The 19,044-nt window shown below is 40.2% G+C and overlaps 1 protein-coding gene across 3 annotated transcripts in view; it reads right to left on the bottom strand.

Moving 5' to 3' along the window:
• LOC149297935 (ski oncogene) overlaps positions 1–6,210 on the bottom strand; it is a 53,654-nt gene extending 47,444 nt beyond the window's left edge. For 2 of the 3 annotated variants that reach the window (XM_089487957.1, XM_089487960.1), the window contains exon 1: positions 5,302–6,210. In XM_089487957.1, coding sequence (XP_089344083.1) covers positions 5,302–6,210 — 909 coding nt within the window. Of the gene's footprint in view, positions 1–4,237; positions 4,265–5,301 lie in introns of all 3 variants that reach the window. The other variant, XM_089487958.1, reaches the window with a different exon arrangement.
• Between the last annotated feature and the right edge of the window lie 12,834 nt (positions 6,211–19,044).

The raw sequence follows: 19,044 nt of genomic DNA, 5'->3' as shown, positions 1-19,044 counted from the left end.
TGCCTCGGTACTATACCTACAAAAAGATTAGGAAGCTGTAAAGCACAGGGGTTACGTTGGTCCACGATCAGTAAAGATGGTCATGACCAGGCATGAATGAACTGCATCTCCACACACCTGGCTGATATTAAAATCAATCATTCACTACTTTGTGGCTTAAGCCTGAAATTCAAGTTCCTTCAGTCATTCTCCAACTCCTTTGTTTGGGTGTTAAAAAAAGGAGGGGAGGGGGAGAGGTAAACAGCCTACGGTAAAGAAGTGAAAAGAATGAATGGATTAAAAGTCAAAGGGAGCTGAAAGGACGAGTAAAAGGGTGCAAGAGGCAAAAGGCTTCACATTTCTATTTACTGTACCTTTGTTTGAAAATGTAAATCCATAAGAAAGAAAAAAAGGAATGGTTTGACAGTCACTCCTTGCACTTTAAGCTTAGTTTTGGAATTCCTCGCCAGACTACGGCGGGAAAAAAGAAAGAAAACCAAACAGGGTACTTTATCCAACAATGGTTACCTTCAGAAGAGCTCCCCGTCGAATAACTCTTGACCAGAAAGGTGCAGCAAACACAATAGGAAGTTATCAAACTTATTTTTACTTTAGTACCTTGAGACCAAAAATTGTTAAATCTCCACGTGGGGCATCATACATCATTTCAATAGCGTCACGGTATCTTTTACTCAAAAAAGTTAAAATCTTGAGACAAGGCAGACAAAAGGCAGAACCTTCCTTGTCATCTAAAGGATATTTAGTATTAAAACTGTAGCATAAAGCGGAGCATGCTCAGTATAGTCCTACCAGGACATAGCTGGATGCATTTGCTAAGCAGAGATTTTGTTGAATAACTAAACTACATTCCTTTGAAAAGGGCACTTCCGCTAAACCTGTCTCATTCACGGTAATTGGTGGTTTCAGCAACAGGTTACAATTACACCCCCATCTTATTTAGCATAAACTAATTTTATTTAATATGGAACGCTGTGTAGTGAATATTGTTAATGAGATTATTATTAAAACAAAAAAAACTGAAACGTTAACTAGATTTTAGCAAAAATTGCCCTTAAGCAACTCAGTCTTGCGTGTATTCACTATGTACTTAACAGGCCAGGTATTCCCAGGGTTGTGTCTCCATTGACTTCACTAAGGCTCTGCTCGGGAGCTCAACTCTCGAGAGATTCTTGAATAAAACAAGGATGAAACAAGAGTGGTCACCGACTAAAAAATATTCTTCTATTGCCATCCCGTTAGACAAATCAAACTACTCACTTTAATATCACATACTTGCAGACATCTGTAAATATTTTTATCCTGATTAGCACCAAGAACCCGTTCTTCCTGTGACTACGCAGCCAGTCACTAATAGGCATCAAGCCAGGATGTTTGACAAACGTATTAAAAACTGCGAGCCTAACAATTCCTGAGAACTAGAACAGTTTCCTCTTATACTTACGAAAATAAAAAAATAAAATTATATACACACACACACCCTATTAGCAACTTTTCTTACATTTCTGTTAGCAAACCCAACAAGTGCCTCCTAATTCTAAAGTGACGGACCACTTCCTAAAAGTAATCCAATGTTAATTTTCTATTCCTTTTTTGTTACCAATTTCCTTCTTGATCTGCAGTTTGTGCAAATTTTTAAAAATGTGGTCTATAGGAGCCAAAAAGCTGCAATCAAAAATATACATATGCATCTATATTTCTAAAATTCTAGGACACATGTAAATAATGAAACAAACAAAAAAAAGGTATGGCAGAAAATGACAGGTATATTCGTAATATTCAATATCAAAGATCAAAATGATATTTTACTGGAAATTATACAAGATCTGTGTTTAAAACAAAAATAAAAACCGTAGCAATATAGCTTTGGCACAGCCATCTCTTTTAGCCAGAAAACAAAAAGGTATCTATGTGCAACCTTATAAAGAAGCATGGGGGGGGGGGGGGCAGGGAGTTCATTAGCTTTAGAAGTCTGAGACTCTGGAGAAGGTGATTTTAAAAGAAGCCGCTTGTCTGAGTCCTCGGTCCCTATTCTAGTTCACTCAGACTTCCTAACACATGATATCCTGTCTGCTATTTCAGGACACTTGCTCAACGCTCCAGCAGACATCACACAAAAGGATGCTGAAATGCTCCACGAACCAGGGACCAGCTCAGATCGGTCATTATACTCTTTTTTTCTTCTAGTGAGCAAAAATAAGATTGGATCACCCCTGTACCAAATGGTTAAAAAGGGTTTTAATTCCCCCCTACCCCGCACAGTGTTTTGTTTCTGAAAGAATGAGTATTTAACCTCTTATCACATGAGCACTTTTTTTTGTCCAACTTTAAATTTCATACTGAATAATTGCATCATCACAATGGTAACTTAAATCTGCAGTTACATGCTGTATCAGTCTCAGTTTAAAAGTGGCATTAGAGTACAAACTGGAAAGGTGTTATGGAAGATACTGGTTTGAGTGCACAGAATAGGTTAATTTTTTTTAGAGGCATTTTAGTATCCAGATGTAAATAAAAAAACGTAATAAAAATATATAAAAAGCCTTCCACCTATGCGCACAAGCTTTTTTTTTTTATGAGATGATTGTACACCATGTGCCAATTCAGGTAAAGAGCAGGCAAAGAATTATCAAACCAGGGACACTTCCAAGAACTTTTTTCTGTGATCGCATAGTCTGCACGCATTAGATTACACAAAAAGGAAGCCGCAGCACATTTCAAGATGCATGACTGCGTTAAAAAACAACAACACTAAAAACACTTTACTGCAAAATATACAAAAGGAATATTTATCTCCTCCGGTGACATTCAGGATGTATAGTGTATGCAAACCACATAAAAAAAAATAAATCATAATTCAGAATTATTTTTTTTTTAAATAAAATAAATGTACTCTCAAAGAAAAAATGTTCATTCTACAAAATGTCATAAACGGGGTTAAAAAAAAAATAAAAAGTCTCCCCAGCCAGAGCCAATAACAAGCAACCCATTCTTGCCAGACAGAGCTATTCAGAGCTACCACCTCAATCCTTGATTAGCTGGGGATAGACAAGCCATTAAAAACGCATCCACCTCCAACTATCACAGATAATGTGCCTCATTACTGTTAACATCACCACAATAGCTCTGACACACAGTTGTAAGAAACTCCTGGGGAAATTGGAAAGGAGTCTATTCAGTGATAATAAGGAAAAAGGAAAAAAAAAAGGAGAGAGAGAGCAAAAAAAAAGGATTTAAGCAATAATGTGATTTAATTGGCCTCCCAAGAAGAGATCAGTAAATGTAATGTTATTATGCACCAGGAATAATAAGCGAAAGGAAATCAAGGAAGTCACACATCTCATGCCGAAAGGCCATGAAAGGAAAAAGACAATTAAAAAAAAAAAAATGTACAGTTAGGTGTCCGCTATATTAACCCCTTCCAAACAAAAATGCAACATAGTAGCAATTCAGAAAGGATAACCAGCTTTAAATAAATAAAGTAACATTTTTTTAAAATGTAGTGGTCGTTGTGTATGAGAAATAGTTTGTCCATTCTTTTTTTATTGTGGGGCTGCGGTTGAATAAATGTGGTTTTGTTTAGAGCAGAAAGGGTGGTATTAACAAATGGCGCCACAAGTAGTTGACCCAGTCATTCCAAGTGCAGCTCCCCAGAATCACCCATAATTACAGGGCTTCGCATGGCGAGGGCTGATACGGAAAAATAAATTATTTTCCTCGGTGTAGCCTAATGTGATTGTGTAACACAAGAAGAAAAAAAAAATCATTTTTATAAATGTTAAAAAGAATAAAGAAATAAAAAAAAAAAAAGATGACATAAGTCAACTGTCCCCATATTCAGATTCAATGCCTATATCCGCTGCCCATGGGAGTAGCCACTTTTCCAGACGTCAACTTTAACTCATACCGACTAAAATAAACCACTAGTGTCTGGACAGCCAGTCTGGGTGGCATGTCCTCAATGCGGTTGCTTCAGTTATGTATACACCACCTACACGCAAAGCAGAACATTGCTACCCGTCTGGTGCCAGGTCCCTCAATCACTGGGCAGCGCAGATATATACACCGAGATTCCTAGAAAGAACTGATGACCTCACGTGCACAAATAAACCTCAATGCGCGTATCTATATATAGTAATATGTCTGCCCAGGCAGCCGGAGAACCGCTAACCCATGGAAAGCACGTTCAGGATAGCTCAACAATATGTGTGTTATTCTGTCCCAAAATACTGTCCCAGACCAGAGGGGGAGGGGGGGGGGCTTCAAGCTATAGAGTTACTGGTCTACAATTAAAAGCAAACGCTTGACATGTCAACACATTGAGGAGCACAGGAGGGTGAGTGATGCAGATCAATACTTTGCTTGGCTATTAAAGGGTTACCTAGAGAGTCGGGCGTTTGGCTAAAGGGGGAGGGTAGCTGCACCTGTTTAGTACCACTACATATAGATGACCACGTCTGTAAATATGTATTATATACACATAGTAACGCCATCAATAAGCATAAACACAAAGGCTGCAAGAAGGTTAGCATCAGGTTACGTTAAAAGTCACTGCAGGGCGATGTTCTTTTCAGTGCTCCAGGAGTGCCCTATTAACACCCGAGGAGGTGACAGACGCCCATTTACACATCACTCCAGCACCCCAAACTCATTTAACCCATTCTATATCTGTGTAAACTGGCAGGACTATGGCCGTATCATAGCTCCCCTCCTCTCAAATCAGTGTGACACCAGTCAATAGTTTGACACCATCTCACTGTCCTCCTACAAGCCTTCTGGCGCTCTAATTGTCAATTCAGTAACCCCCGCTATCAGCCGAAAAATAACATTTTACCGACTTTATTGCTCAATTCACTTTTGGACTCCAAAAGTTACCAATGAACTAAGAGTCACCAGTAACTACTCCTCATATCATGTGTGTGGTGGTCTACATTGAGTACTTGGTTGAGGTAAAAATTACTCAATGCTAAGCCCTCTTCTAGACTAAAGGAAGTGGGTAACTTGCATGGTATGAAATGGTCCAATTAAGCATCCATCATCAATTTAAAAGGGCCGTTGCACTTTAGGTCCTGGAACTGTTCAAATTATTCAGGATAGTTCAGGATATTTTTAAAGTTACAATTCAAGGAAGGAAGAGGAGTGGTTAAGAACCAATTTATGCTGATCTTATTATCCCTGGTACTGCAAAGGTTCTGGGGTTCTTGCTTTCAGCTCAAATTTAAAGGGTTCTCTGGGGACAGCTATGACCCCATGAAAATGGTAAATGCGTAACCCCCACCCAATGACGTCTGAGTGTCCACTCACCCTGCTGGCTTTCCTCTTGTACTTGTTGCTGTAGTCGAACTTGTCTTTCATCTCCTCCAGCAGCCGGCCCAGCCTGGCCTGCTCCTCCTCATTGCCATAATCCTGGGCCAGGAGGATGTATGCCCTCCAGTTGGCTGAATCAAAACCCCAGTGGCAAGTCCGGTTCTCCAGCGCCTTGTGAGAATGTACCACAAACTTGTGTGGTGGATACAGGAGTCGGCAGTCCAGGCACTGGATACATGGGGCGCTGGGATTAATGTATAGCTCGGGCACAAACAAGCCTTTGCATTTGCCGAAACACTCGTGATAGACTCGGAAACTCTTCTCAGTGAGCTCCAGCTCCAAGGTGCCCGGAAAGTCCTTCTTACAGCGAGGTGGGTAGGTGCCCCCATAGAGTAGGGCATTGCACAGCCTCTCTGCATCAGTCTTGGTAATGAGGCCACACGAGGGGGCAGAAAAGGGCAAGATGCCCATGACTTTGAGGATCTCCAGCTGGTCAGCTGTGCAACGGGAGCAATACACGTGCAGCTCGTCACACACCGAGTTGATCTGCTGGAGGCTGAAGTCTCGCAGCACCGAGTTGAGGATCTGCGGCAAGCACAGCCTCTTCTCCCCACCGACTACGAAGCAGGAGATGGTCTCCCCTTCAAGGATGGTCTCGCACCTCTCAGTAGAGCGATCCGAGGGGATAAATAAGGGTCCCCCAGGGATGACTGGGGGAGGCTGGACAGGCAGATGCAGCACCGGTTCTGGTTCTTTACCGCTCTCCTTTTTATACATCTCTTGTGCCCAGCGTGCAGAGAAGGCAGCTGGTCCGCCCAAGGAGCTCATGGAACTCAAGTGGAACTGTTCCAGGGTCTTCTGCAGACCAGGATGGGGCTGAAAGCTGCTCCTGCTCACAGTCTCCATCATAAAAATTTCCAATCAACAAAATAAAAATCCAGAGAATGCAGGGGGGAGAGTTTAAAAAATGGGCAAAAATATTCAAACTTAAAAAAAAAACAAACAAACAGCACTTTAATCCAGAGCTTAAGCAGACCTGGTCGCCTCCATCTGTTCCCACAGACTCAATCCTTAGACAGGGTTCCAAGAAATGGCCCCCCAAACTCTCCCAAAACTGTCCTAATGCAGTGACACCGCTTCATACAGCTGACTCCACTCCTTGACTTCTTCTGCAGCAACCTCCCAACCCACCAAAATAAAATAAAAATAAAAATATAAAAAAAATGTTTTTTGAAAATAGCACTGTCTCCGATAAAGTCACAACACAGCTTCTACTTACGGGGGCTATACATGCCCCACAGTCACCTTATTTCTGTCCATAGCTTCCCAATCAATAAACGGTGTCGGGTGGGGGTGGTTGGATCTCACAGAAGTCAGACCTGGTGATCTGACTCTTCACTCTTGAGAAGAAACAAATCCAAAAAAACAGCAACAGTTTCTTTTTTTTGTAAAAAAAAAAATGAATTCTAACAATTTCCAAGTAGGGTTAGATTGTTTCTTGTTGTTTAAGAGTTTGTCCTCATGTTGGTAGGTTTGTAATTCTTGATTTTTTGTTCCTGGGGAGTGGAGGATCAGCACTCCCATACACACAGACTGGCTTCCCAGTTGAGAGTGCTTGAATGCTTAGCTAATGCACTGTCTGTGCTGTGCACTCCTCCTCCCCCCTTCTGTCTCTCTCTTCCCCTCCCCTCTCTTGCTCTCTCCCTTCTCCACCCCCTTTCTCTCTGTTTGTTGGTGTCTGCCTCAGTCATTGAATCCCAGCCAAGAATGTGACCAACTCCCCAGGCTGGCTCTTCCAGGAACAACCTCCCCTCCCCACAGCCTTTTTTTTTTTTTTTTTTTTGCTGCAAAGCAAAAAAAAAAAACCTTCTTGTCTGTAGCAGGCAGGCATTAAAACTTATGGTTCTTGTGAATGAAAAAGCACACAAATACACGAGGGAGAGCAGATTTTTATTTCCCAAGTGGTCATGGAGGGGGGTTGAGATGGGTTCATTCAGGTAATGGTTTTCATCTGTGCCTTTTTGACCTTTCTGGTGTTTTTCTGTGACTGATTCAAATATACATCTTTTGTTTTCTTTTTTCCTCTGTGTATTTTGTCTGTCTGTGCTTCCTACACATATATATTGGGAATACGCATTCATACTAGAGCCTCTTAAATGATTGGTTATTTAATAATAATTAATATGTTTTTTCTATTTTATTATTTATTATTATTTTATTGCACTGTACAATGAGGATTCTAAACACAATGACACGTTTTGCTTGTTTATTTGGTGTATAGGAAGTTGTTTGTTTTATAATTTGCTTTGTTGATGTTGCAGTTTAATTGTTTTAAAATATAAAATGATGTTTCTGAAATGTACAGTACGCTATGATCACCGATGTGTTAACATTATATCGAATAGTTACAGGGTTCTATTTGGAATAGTTAACGGGATACATTTAATCAAGCAATAACCGCTTAACCAGTTCCCACCTTTAAAGGTACATACAATCCAACCCTCGTATGCACTTTAATGCACGTGATAGCCGAGCGTTACATTGCCATTAGAAATGTCTTTTTTAATGCAAATGAATATAGGTATTCCCATTCCCCAGCTCCCAGCCCTTTGCGGGAGAATTATTTTGGCTGAACTCATTGGTTCAGTGCCGCGCAGGTGCGAGGTACTCACTATCAGCAAGCGGGCTCGCAAATCCCATTGTACAGCACAATGGAATATGATGGCGCTATATAAAACAAAACAATAAATCCCTCCGACCCTCTTGGGTTCTGTTTTCTGTTACATAAAAATGCAGAAATGGGTTTATAAATTAAATTATGTAGATTCTAGAGGTCACAGAGTCACATAAAAAAGTTTTGGCAAAGCCCCAACGCCTTGCTATACCCCCAACCACACTCCCTAAAACAAAGGTGCCCCGCTTTGGCTGTTTGAAATGTTTGGAGGTCTGATTATTTGTTATATAGCTCCATCCTATTCCACAGAGCCATATAATGGGTTAATAAACTCCGGATTATACTATTGTTATTGCACAAGTGCTATTGTTCTACATTTTTTGCATGTGGCATTATTATACATTATCCCGATAATGATACGGTGCAGGAATTTATTAAACATATATTAAAAAACAGGCACGACTGTTGCTTTGAGTACATTTTCCGTCAGTCTTGTGACCTACATTCTCTCAGTACAGACAGTTAGAGTATTCATTACAGCCCTGCGAGGTAGATGTTTAAAGCATTTTTTTTGTTAAAGCAGTTTACATTAGGTGATGTCTCTATGACATCATATGTTATTATCCAATTCTGATATAATCATTTTAAAATGTAAAAGTCACCGGTTATTCTGTCCACAAACGCAGTGAACCAGGGTCGTGTGAATCCCCAAGTTTAATCGTGATTATTGTATTGAAAAAGATTATTTGTTCAGTTGTTCAATATTATCGATGAAAACATGCTGGTTTTTAACTCACGCGGGGCATTACTGTTCAAAGTAGAATAGGGTAATTTTTGCACTCAAAGGACACAAAGGACCGGGATTAAATCCCTGCTTGAGCGTAGGTGAGGATCACTGGATCAATATTTTTCATTGATGGAGTAATGCGCAGGATTGGCTTTTCCATACAGCCAAAATAAGCTTTTTTTTTTACATGGAAACAAATAATTTAAATGGGGTTATGCATACAATATATACTAATCTACCAGAAGTGCCTTTATAATTAATGGGGCAGAGGGTGCCGTCGCCACCAACGCAGGCAGTCACAGCCTGCGTACTGACTGCTGGAAGCAGGGCCGGCCCGACAATGGAGCCGCTCCAGGCCCTTTTTTTTTTTTTTTTTTTTTTTTTTTTTTTTTTTTAAAGTGAAAGAGAGAGAAAGGGGCGCCGAGTGGTTTTCGCTTACCAAGCTGTCAGTACCCGCTCGGCGCCCCTCTCTCTCTCCTCTGCGGCGAGTCTTCCTGTTCGGTCTCGGTGCCGGCTTGTAATGCTGAGTGCCGGAAGATTACCTCATTTCAGGCGCTCAGCATTACAAACCGGCCCCGAGACCGAACAGGGAGACTCGCCGCAGGACTGCTGAAAGGTAAGTACAAGGGGGGGGGGTTAGATAATAGGGACGGAGGGAGAGAAAGGGTAGATAAGGGGGGGGGCGCGGCATTTTAAAATTCGCCCCAGGCAGCATTTTGCCTTGGGCCGGCCCTGGCTGGAAGGCCTCAGGATATGACATCATATCCATCCTCTGCACCAGCAGATGATGCGTAGGTCACGTGGAAGCCTAAATGGAGAGGTGTCAGCAGCTGATGCCTATTGGGGGCCACTTAGAGACTAAGCTGCCCCTTTTGCCCTCTGTTAAAGACAGAGCCTTGCATACAGCACACTTATCACTGAATTATACAGATATCTAAAATGTTCCAAACAGTATGATCCTGTGAAGGAATTATATAGCTGATAGAATGGAGGACGCCATCGTTGATCCGTAGGTGTCCGGTAATAGACTTCGTGGATCGGGCAGAATCTGAACGCAGCAGCAACACAGCCTTATAAATGAGTCGCTCCGGGCAGGGGTTCTGGATCAATAGACCTTTAAAAGAATAAAACTGGCATGTGCCATTACCTGAACAACATGACACTCCGATACATTTACCGGTACAAAAGTCAAATATTCATGATGGATTACCTTTCAATCCATAGCAATACATTTTATTTGTTTTGTTAATATTTCAAGCTCCAAAACCCAGCGTTATGTAAAAAGATTTATTTAAAACACGCATAACTAGCGAAACCACTGGTGATTTTTCACATAGAGCAAGAGACAATGGTCGAGGCAATGTAACCACGCACGAGAATAGAAAAAAAAATGGTGTAATCCCCATAGCAACCAACTGAATTGTACTTAATACATAATATTCAAATCTTCCGACCTCAGATGTATTTAATTTTAAAGGATTATGTCTAAAAATGAATCAAAGGTGCTTTCAGGCTTTCCAGGGGCCAGAAGCAAATGAACTTAATGTTGTACAGACCAAGGAATAATTTTACTCTTTAAGAATAAAATTAGGAATAAAAAGGGAAAATTGGTTATCTAATGGTATGATAAATCAAGCATGCGTAGGTCTATGCCCTCCGGCCCGAGCTGGGGTCCTCTAGCTGAATCTGCTTGTATGATAGCGCCACCTATGGAGGGAACGGTCAGCGCAAGCGAAAAAATGCATACTTTCGCAGATTTATATTGGGCAAAGGTAAAGTCAGTTATAGTTAAAACACTGGTTTGGAAAAAAAAAACTTTTAAAAGTGCGGATTCATTTAAAAAGTGTTCTCCCGTTGTGTTTATAGTAAAGTAATCCACGTAGATGAACGTAAATGGTCCATTCATCTAAAATGGTACCTTAATAATGAAATTGCCATTTAAATCTTACAACGTAACAGTTTCTAGTGTACCTAACGAGTGACCCCTGGACATATCGGGAGTAGAGTATTAATAAATGATTTTATAAGTATTCCCTTTAATACGAGACTAGGCTTGTTACGAAATAGTGTCGAAGATCTCGGCACATGACATTGTTAGTATTGTATTGCAGAAAGAAGATTAGTGGAATGAGCGTGTGTGCCAATCCTTAAATGACCTCGTACTCAACCGCTCCTGCGTTTTACTGCCAACACGGAAGAGAAACGTTGCTTTTCAAAATATTACGGGTCCATCTGACCATAAACCTAATGTGACCCCCACCTGCCACTTTGTCCAAAACACACGCTTATTACACATGTTGCTGACCGGCACATGTAAAGCGTTGCCCTGCAGCATGTGAGATGTATAACTAAGTCATTTTTTCCCTTCTGTGAGTATTCCCTTTACACGTAATATGAAATTTATTCGCATCATGGAAAAAAAAATGAGGTCACTTAACCATAAAGCTGCCCTAAAACATGACAATTTCAATGGTTTCGGCATTTTCGCACTGAATGAAGCACCAGAATCGGTAAATTAAAACAAACAATTAACTACTTTAGAACAATCCCTACAGAACACGTCATATGCTGGTTATTGTCTGGTCTGTAATGGAGATATAACATACGCCATCTGCTACAAACTGTTTAAATAGTTATAACAACAGAGGGGCTTAATGCTGGCTTCCCAAAACTATGTAGCTATTTGTTTACATCTGTGACGTGCGAGACACTACACATTGAATGCATATGGCTTCGTCAAAAAAGTTTACCTTGTGGAAATCATTTGATGAGCGCAGGGAAAATATGTCAGATGTTGTTGTATAATGAGTATTTGCGGTCCACAATAACTCACAGCATTCCCAGCCAACCGCAATTGCCCATACGTAATATACATCACTACAGGTATCTAAACCCTGGGTTTCTGGACAGTTGGGATAGAGCATTTATACCATAACTATCCACAAATATTAAGAATACTGTACCATAAAAAATAAAATCGGAGATTTTATAGGTAGAGCGTAGAGAGGAACTGGGTGGAACATGATCAAAAATTGGTGATGCGGGGGCAAAAACAGAAGCCCTCCAGTGGCACTCTCTGGTCTAACTGACACCTTTAATAGCTAATATATTGAATAGGTTATTGTTTCTATAAGTCAACATTTTTATGTTATGTACTACGTGTTATATCCTGTATATCCATTGTACAGCGCTGCGGAATATCACCATACTACATATATATACCTGATAGACATACATTATGCCTATACCAAGAACAGGACAGTAAGTAGTGGCAGACCGCCTGACCTGTGCCCTTTCATCCTTAAAGTCACTCCCTTAGGCTACTTTTGTAACTTTCACAGAATAGAACGCTAACATATGACATCATTTCCTGAAACTGTGCTTCGCATGCAATGAGGACGAATCAAAAAAAATATAGGAATTTTGTTTCACCATCAATCTCCCCGGAAGTACAGATCTTCCCCTATTAACCCTTGAGACTGGCACGGCAGATTATTATTTTTTTATATTTAAGGACACATTAATTACATTACATTTATTTATAAAGCGCCGGCAGATTCTGCAGCGCTATTACAATCAGAACTGGTTATTAAAACTTCTGATTAATATCAGAAGTTTTGTAGGCAATAAACGGAATGGAGATAGTTTTAATATTATTTTTTGATAAATCAAATACATCACCGCTTGGTTTGTGGAATATCCACAGAGTGCATATTAAATACATATTAGGAACATTCCATTGATTCCAGAACACTACTGCCTGGATTAATACCTCTATGTAAACTGGTAACAATAACGATAGATCTAAAGCACAACGTTATTTAATATTTTTTATTATTTTATTTTTTTCTACACCTAAAGTGAATTCATAAGTTAATAAGGAGCAGAACAACTCCTTGTTATCCTACGCCGAGACTTTATATTGACTTATGGCACTTTTCTCATTGACTTTGGAAAAGACTTGTTTCTTGCGGAAGAAAATTTCTTGGTTGCGCTGTCACAGGGCCCTCCCTTGTTTTCTTTGGCAGGCGGTGGAAAGACGCAGGCTTTCCATTGACTCAGTGATTTCGTTGGCCGATGTCCCCTGTGCCTCCTAATAAGAGAGGGGAAAAGTATTTCATGGCTTTATTAAAACAAACAGCTGCTTGTCTTCGACACCACACAGTACTATGGGACCTGATGGATACACACAATTACCTTACAAGCAATTTAGACTTTTTTCTGCATAGATCAATGACTGAGCTGGATTTTCAACATAACAGAAAATACACCAAATTAATCAGGGAGCTCTGACACCAACTTCAAAATGGTCGATCGAGACATTCTTTTCTATAATGCAATGCTTCCATAGGGGTTCTAAAAGTTCTTTTGTTAACCAGAGACCCACGTGCATTATTCTAGTTAATTATTTAATTATATAAGTGGCTGTAATGCAGCGAGAAAAGTATTCATATATCCAGGCCTGGACAGGCCACCTAGTTCATAGGGCAAATGCCCAGTGGACTGCTGGCCATCAATGCCACACACTTGCTGGCTATGCCTGGCTACACGCTATGTGAGCATAAAAGTGTAGTGTGCGGCCACGCATATACAGACCTTTGCCGCATTAAAGTGCCAGGGCCGCCTGATGACACAAGTGCAGCAGACGGCTGGATATATGTGGCCGCACACATTTTTATGCCCATGTAGCATGTGGCCATACATATGTTTGACCGATTCATTCAGTGATGTAGCTCATTCATTCACTCTTAGACTTCTTATAGATACATATTTCCTTGGCTAGCAAGTCATTTTCCCAAGAAGCTCCCTGCGCGCCCCTTCTGAACCCAAACCTCTTGGACCATTTTACGACAACGTTTTGTACCATTAGCCAAAATGTATTGCTCGTCTTCACCTACCAGTAGACTTTCTATGTCTCTGCTAGTTTTACAAGATTTCTAACAGTTATAGGTCCAGATCTTTAAGATCTTTGCGATAAAAGCTTTCACACATTTTGATGCTTTGGGCAATTTGGACACATTTTAAAACCTATCCCTATTTTCTGTTTTATGTACGGGTTCTAAACGTGTTACAGCATTTATGCCGGAAATGATGCACCATGAATTAGCTCAGTTGGCTACAACACTCAGTAAATGATACCCAGTGAAGACTGGGTAATGGTTCACCCTCCTTGCATATCTTACTACGACATGAAGCTCAAAAAACTGATGAAGATAGAACGGACCTGATCGTTTAGATGTTTTCTTCCTCGTAATAAAGCCCTTGGACTTGTCTTAGATTTAGGAGCCATGTGCCTATCCCATACATGTCTCAACTCCCTTTTCCACTTCTGCTGGAAGACTGTTTCATTTATCTACCACTCTATCAGTGAAATAAATCTTACTTACGTTACAAATAGGTCCTCAGGCAGACAGTAAAGGAAAGAGGGAGACTATTAAATAAAATACCTCGCTATAGAGATTGAAACACGGAAACCAAGCCTATGAGATCTCACTAGCCGACAACAGTCAATCTGCTGGATACTGTTAAAGATCTTGACTGATCATTTAGCGCAGACTCTTGTCAGACCCCTCGAACACGTAAGCCATGCGCAGGAGATGTGTTCGGCTGAAGGCACATTATCGTACCTGCGAACCTCCCAGGGTGGGCTTCTGAGTAGGAGAGTAAGTAGACGTAGCCAAATACAACTCCTCTGCCAGGAAAAAGAAGAAACTGACCCAAAGACCCAGAGAAGCAGGGCTTTACCCAGAGCCTCCGGTCAAACCTGGATAGTTCCCAGCCACGTACATTACACCTTCCCACAAAAGTAGGATCGAGCCAAATTCTGAGACATGTCAAGCGATTCATAGTCATAACTACTTTTCACATTTGATTATTTCTTTTTATAATTAAAACCAAATACTTATGGCGAGGATTCCTAAATTAATCATCCACGTTGTGTGGTCACCGCAAAGGCTAAATCATCATTAAATGTATTATCTAGGACAAATCTGTATCATAACTGTGAAATAAATCATTAATTTTATTAATAAATCATTGTAATGGCAAAAATATTAAAATGTTTTTTAGACTCCATAAAACAAAAACTGAGAAAAACAGTATAATCTACATAAAATATATATATATTAGAATATAATCTAAAAAAACATGGAAACTGAGTAATTAAAAAAAAATTACCAGCAAAGCATATTAAAAAAAAATGAAAGTATTATATTTGAGAAACTATAAATCTTTATCTTCACGGAATATGGTTTGTTGATGAAATTCTATAAAAAGCTCACGTCCTTCTGTCTGGAGAAAAAAAGGGGCTGTTTATGCAGCAAGCTGTCACGCCGTAAGCCTTTAAAAGGAACAAGAGAGGAAAGTATTTGCCTGAAAAGCAGCGGAAAATGTACTTTTCAGTATTATAAAGAATTCTTAACATTTTACTTTGCGTGCTACAAAAAAATATTGATCACGCATCAAAAATGTCCGTGAAGAGTGAGATAATCCGGCGTAACGATGAATCAAACCAAATGTCTCTTTCTAGCTGCTGGCATCCAACTAATTAAGAAATATATCAGCAATTAACATTTTATTATGCATGTAAAAGAAATATTACAATATTTTATGGAGAATATAGGGTAAGAGAAGCCTTGTTACCTTTTGTTCTCTATAAAATATATTGTAGTCTTGTTTTTTTTACAATGATGAGCAATAAAAATAAGAAAATTGTGTAATGGGTGCTGGCTTTGTAGAAGTCTCTGTCTTGGATCATTTTAAGTAAAAAAAAAAAAGGAAAAAGCCACAACACTGGGTGCTTGGAAAATGGCGGTAATGTATGTGCGTTATAAAGACAAAGCATTATAGTAAGACGTTAGGGACTGTATGTGTCAGCGCAGACATGGCAGGCATTAACGCACTCGTCTGTGAGTCTTTGCATTGATGTGCGTACCATGGGTAGAGTTGCTAGGGCAATGGCCCAGAGACACCAGCCTTGTTTACGTCCCAAGGGTCAGTTGTAGTTGCTAGTTTACAAGTAAAGAAAATACTGTCATGTTACGTTAAAGGTGACGTTGTTCTATATGATGCACTTGCTGTATCTCACATTTCTCATTTATGTTTTTCTTCCGTATACCTTCTAAAGTCGGAGAGGTACCTTGTGGCAGGAGTGTTGGTAGTGACCGGCTAATGTTCTTAAACCCTAACTCTCCCCTGAAACTGGGACCGACTGGGGATTTAAATGAACTCCGGCACCTTAAGGCCTGTGGCCAATAAATGGCGTACATGCAGCCGCCGTCTGGACACACAAGGTGGTACGCTATGCTAAAAACAGGCTGCTTTTGATTAAGCACAGGTGGGCGAAATGCGTCTGAAGTCTGGTCCTGCTGGCTGAGGTTGTCGATTGCTGCTGTCCAAGGACAGCAATAACGTTTCTTTTGATTTTACTATTTTGCCATATTGACTTCAGTTTCTCCTGGGTGTGGAGATGTCCGTTTAGGATCTTGGTTGTGGAACACGGACCCAGGGTGAGTTCGAAGGCACTGTAGCCCCCCGAGGAGCATTATTCTAATAGTTTAGATGGCTTACCAAAATTGATATATGTGGCGGAACCCAATGCTACACTATCTCATCATGCTACTTCTTTAAACCAGCCAGGGGCCACACACTAAAGAACCAGAACAGCACTAAAGGCAAGTGACCTGTGTCTACCGGCATTTGCCCGTTTTGCCAGATGGCCAGTCTGGGCCTGCACCTGGATAGCCTTGAGTCTCGGGAAAGCTGTATATGTGGGATGTATACTCTGTACATATGAAGCATGCGTAGTGTATTTTGGGGTGATATCTATCCTAGCGTGTATGGTTATCACCATCATAGTTCTTTTGAAGCTGGTATGGGTTCTAGCCTCGGATCTTGTATGAATCTATCGATACCCCTGCTAGTTAAGAAAGGCGAACAAGTACTTGCTGGGTTATAAGTCTTTGAGAAGAATGGTATAGTGAAATCCTCGAGTGAAGTCAGTTCCCCAAGAGACAGAGGAAGAGTTCCTTGCGGTTCTGCAGAAATGATTCCTCTCACTTGGAACTCCAATTTTCTTGTTTCAGAAAATAAAGGCTTGCTTTGTCCTATAGAGCAATGACAATGTTTTCTGATGTGGTCACATTTCATTAAGGTGTTGACCTCTTTTGTGATAGCGTTACATGCTATATATTTTTGTGCCAGTGTATTTTTACTAATATCGTGTATTCTATAATTCTTGAGACTCTTCTGTCTTCTGCCCAATAGCTTTCGCAGGGAAGCTCTGCCACGTTTTGTCTGACTCCATACATTAAAAGTCCTTCCTTACTGTGGAGACTTTTTCTACATATTCAGACATTGATCCGCTAGTCCTGAGTATCTCTGTGCCTAAGGAGATGGACACAGAAAGAAACGTAGCCCCCTAAGTATTCCATGTCAGAGACATATTCAATTAAGAAGCAGCAAGAATCAATAAGACCGAGCTAAATGGATTTTACAGCAATCGCAGACAGATACGTAAAAGTTCTTACACAGTGATGGGCTTTAGGATACTTGGAATCTCAAGCTTTGTAGCTGAGGGAAACCTTTTTACACTTACCCTATTGACCACCTCCCAGGCACTTTCTGGGCAGAGGACTACTCTAAAACATAGCATGAAACTGCTCTCCGAGTTTGCTTGATGGAAATATGAGAACCTGGCTCTTAGATAGACACATAGATTTTGACGGCAGATGAGAACCTTTCAGCCTACATAGTCTGCCAATTATTACTGCTGTAAAAACTTAATTAAACAAAATAGAACCTTATACAACAAAAAAGGAACATTGTCAGTCTATGTGTTCTGCTTATCTATGCAGTTCCAAATTTCAAATACAGCCACCAGGTAGGTCAGTAGGAAATAGCCAGACTGGTTTCTATATTAAGTATAAAAAGTACTTTTTAGGCAAATAATGAGCTTAATAGTAGCCCCTGTGCCCATGTGCCACCAGTTTGTCTTGTCCATGTACCGCCTACTATGTCATTCTCATTTTCACGTCTCTGTGCCCAGGGGTGCATGGACCGGTGTCCAAACCCCGAGAACACCAGCTATCTGAACTTTACCTGTTCGATTTTTATTTCATGCCTTGCTTGTTCATATTAGGATATGCAGCACAGATGAGAAAAGCCGCTTAGTCTTACCACCTTTGGCTAAAATATCAGTTGACGGTCGCCATTCTGTTTTGGAAAGGAAATCACATTACAGCTAACATTGGATTTTGAAGCATACAGCCTAGCTGCAAATACACGTTACTGTCCTTATATATATATATATATGTATATATATATATATATATATACATATACCCTTATCATACGCACACATGCGACATAACTCCTCTGTAAGGTTTGCTGTAGATGGCCAGAGAGTCTTTTGATTTCTTGGTGTTCTTTAGCTACCAATCCCATTATTTTGTGGAGGCTATTGCTTTACAATCATTAGCGTTCTAGGTCGACCTGCGCCCCAGGCTGCCTTTCCCTCGTTTATGGCTTAGACGCCATATCATGTTTAAGAGACCCGAGCTCATGTTTAATAAAATAACCCTTTTGCATTAAAGAACATACATTAAATTAACCATATGGCCTCTCCTCACGTGAAAGTTATTACATTACTTCACTGCTTATGGGACTGCAACTCCCAGTTATTATTTGAAATTCCTTTTCTTTTATTCTCCATGGCATGTACTAGTAAATTACCTTAACCTATACTTCATATCTGCATAAATTACTCCCTTGATTACAATGCAAAAACAATAGTTACCTTTATGAAGTACGTTTGAGACCATTAGAAAAAAATGAAGTCTGAAAAACGTTCTTCTGAGCTAATAATGGATACAATTAAGGATTATGTCACTGGGTTAGTCTGAAAAATTAAAGGTATGCTTATTAAATTCATTTAGTTTGGAGTGCTTTATTTTTTTTATAAACTGCTGCCTCTCACGCCTCAGGAAGAAACAATTTCACAGGAATAAAGGCAGAATCCCCATTTTCCTTAAAAGCTGAATACAATTTATCAATTCGGTGATCTAGATGAACTGGGATTGACATCATACCAGCTAAAAGTCGCCCTTGGGTACAGACGCTACTGGGGCATGGAAACCCGAGGATGATCTGGCAATAGTAAGCTTATTTCACAAACTAAACAAACAACAAACAATACAACTTTTTAATGCTCCAGCTCACCAGCAGATGTTACTAAACAGGGCATATGTCCCCACAATCAAGACTCGTCACTGTGACCCTA

Source organism: Sceloporus occidentalis, unplaced genomic scaffold (genome assembly GCF_023333645.1).
Source record: "Sceloporus occidentalis isolate IW3139 unplaced genomic scaffold, rSceOcc1.0.p SCAF_35, whole genome shotgun sequence".
Lineage (NCBI taxonomy): Eukaryota > Metazoa > Chordata > Lepidosauria > Squamata > Phrynosomatidae > Sceloporus > Sceloporus occidentalis.
Note: the sequence above shows the minus strand (reverse complement) of the source record. Positions and strands in the feature narration are given on the sequence as shown.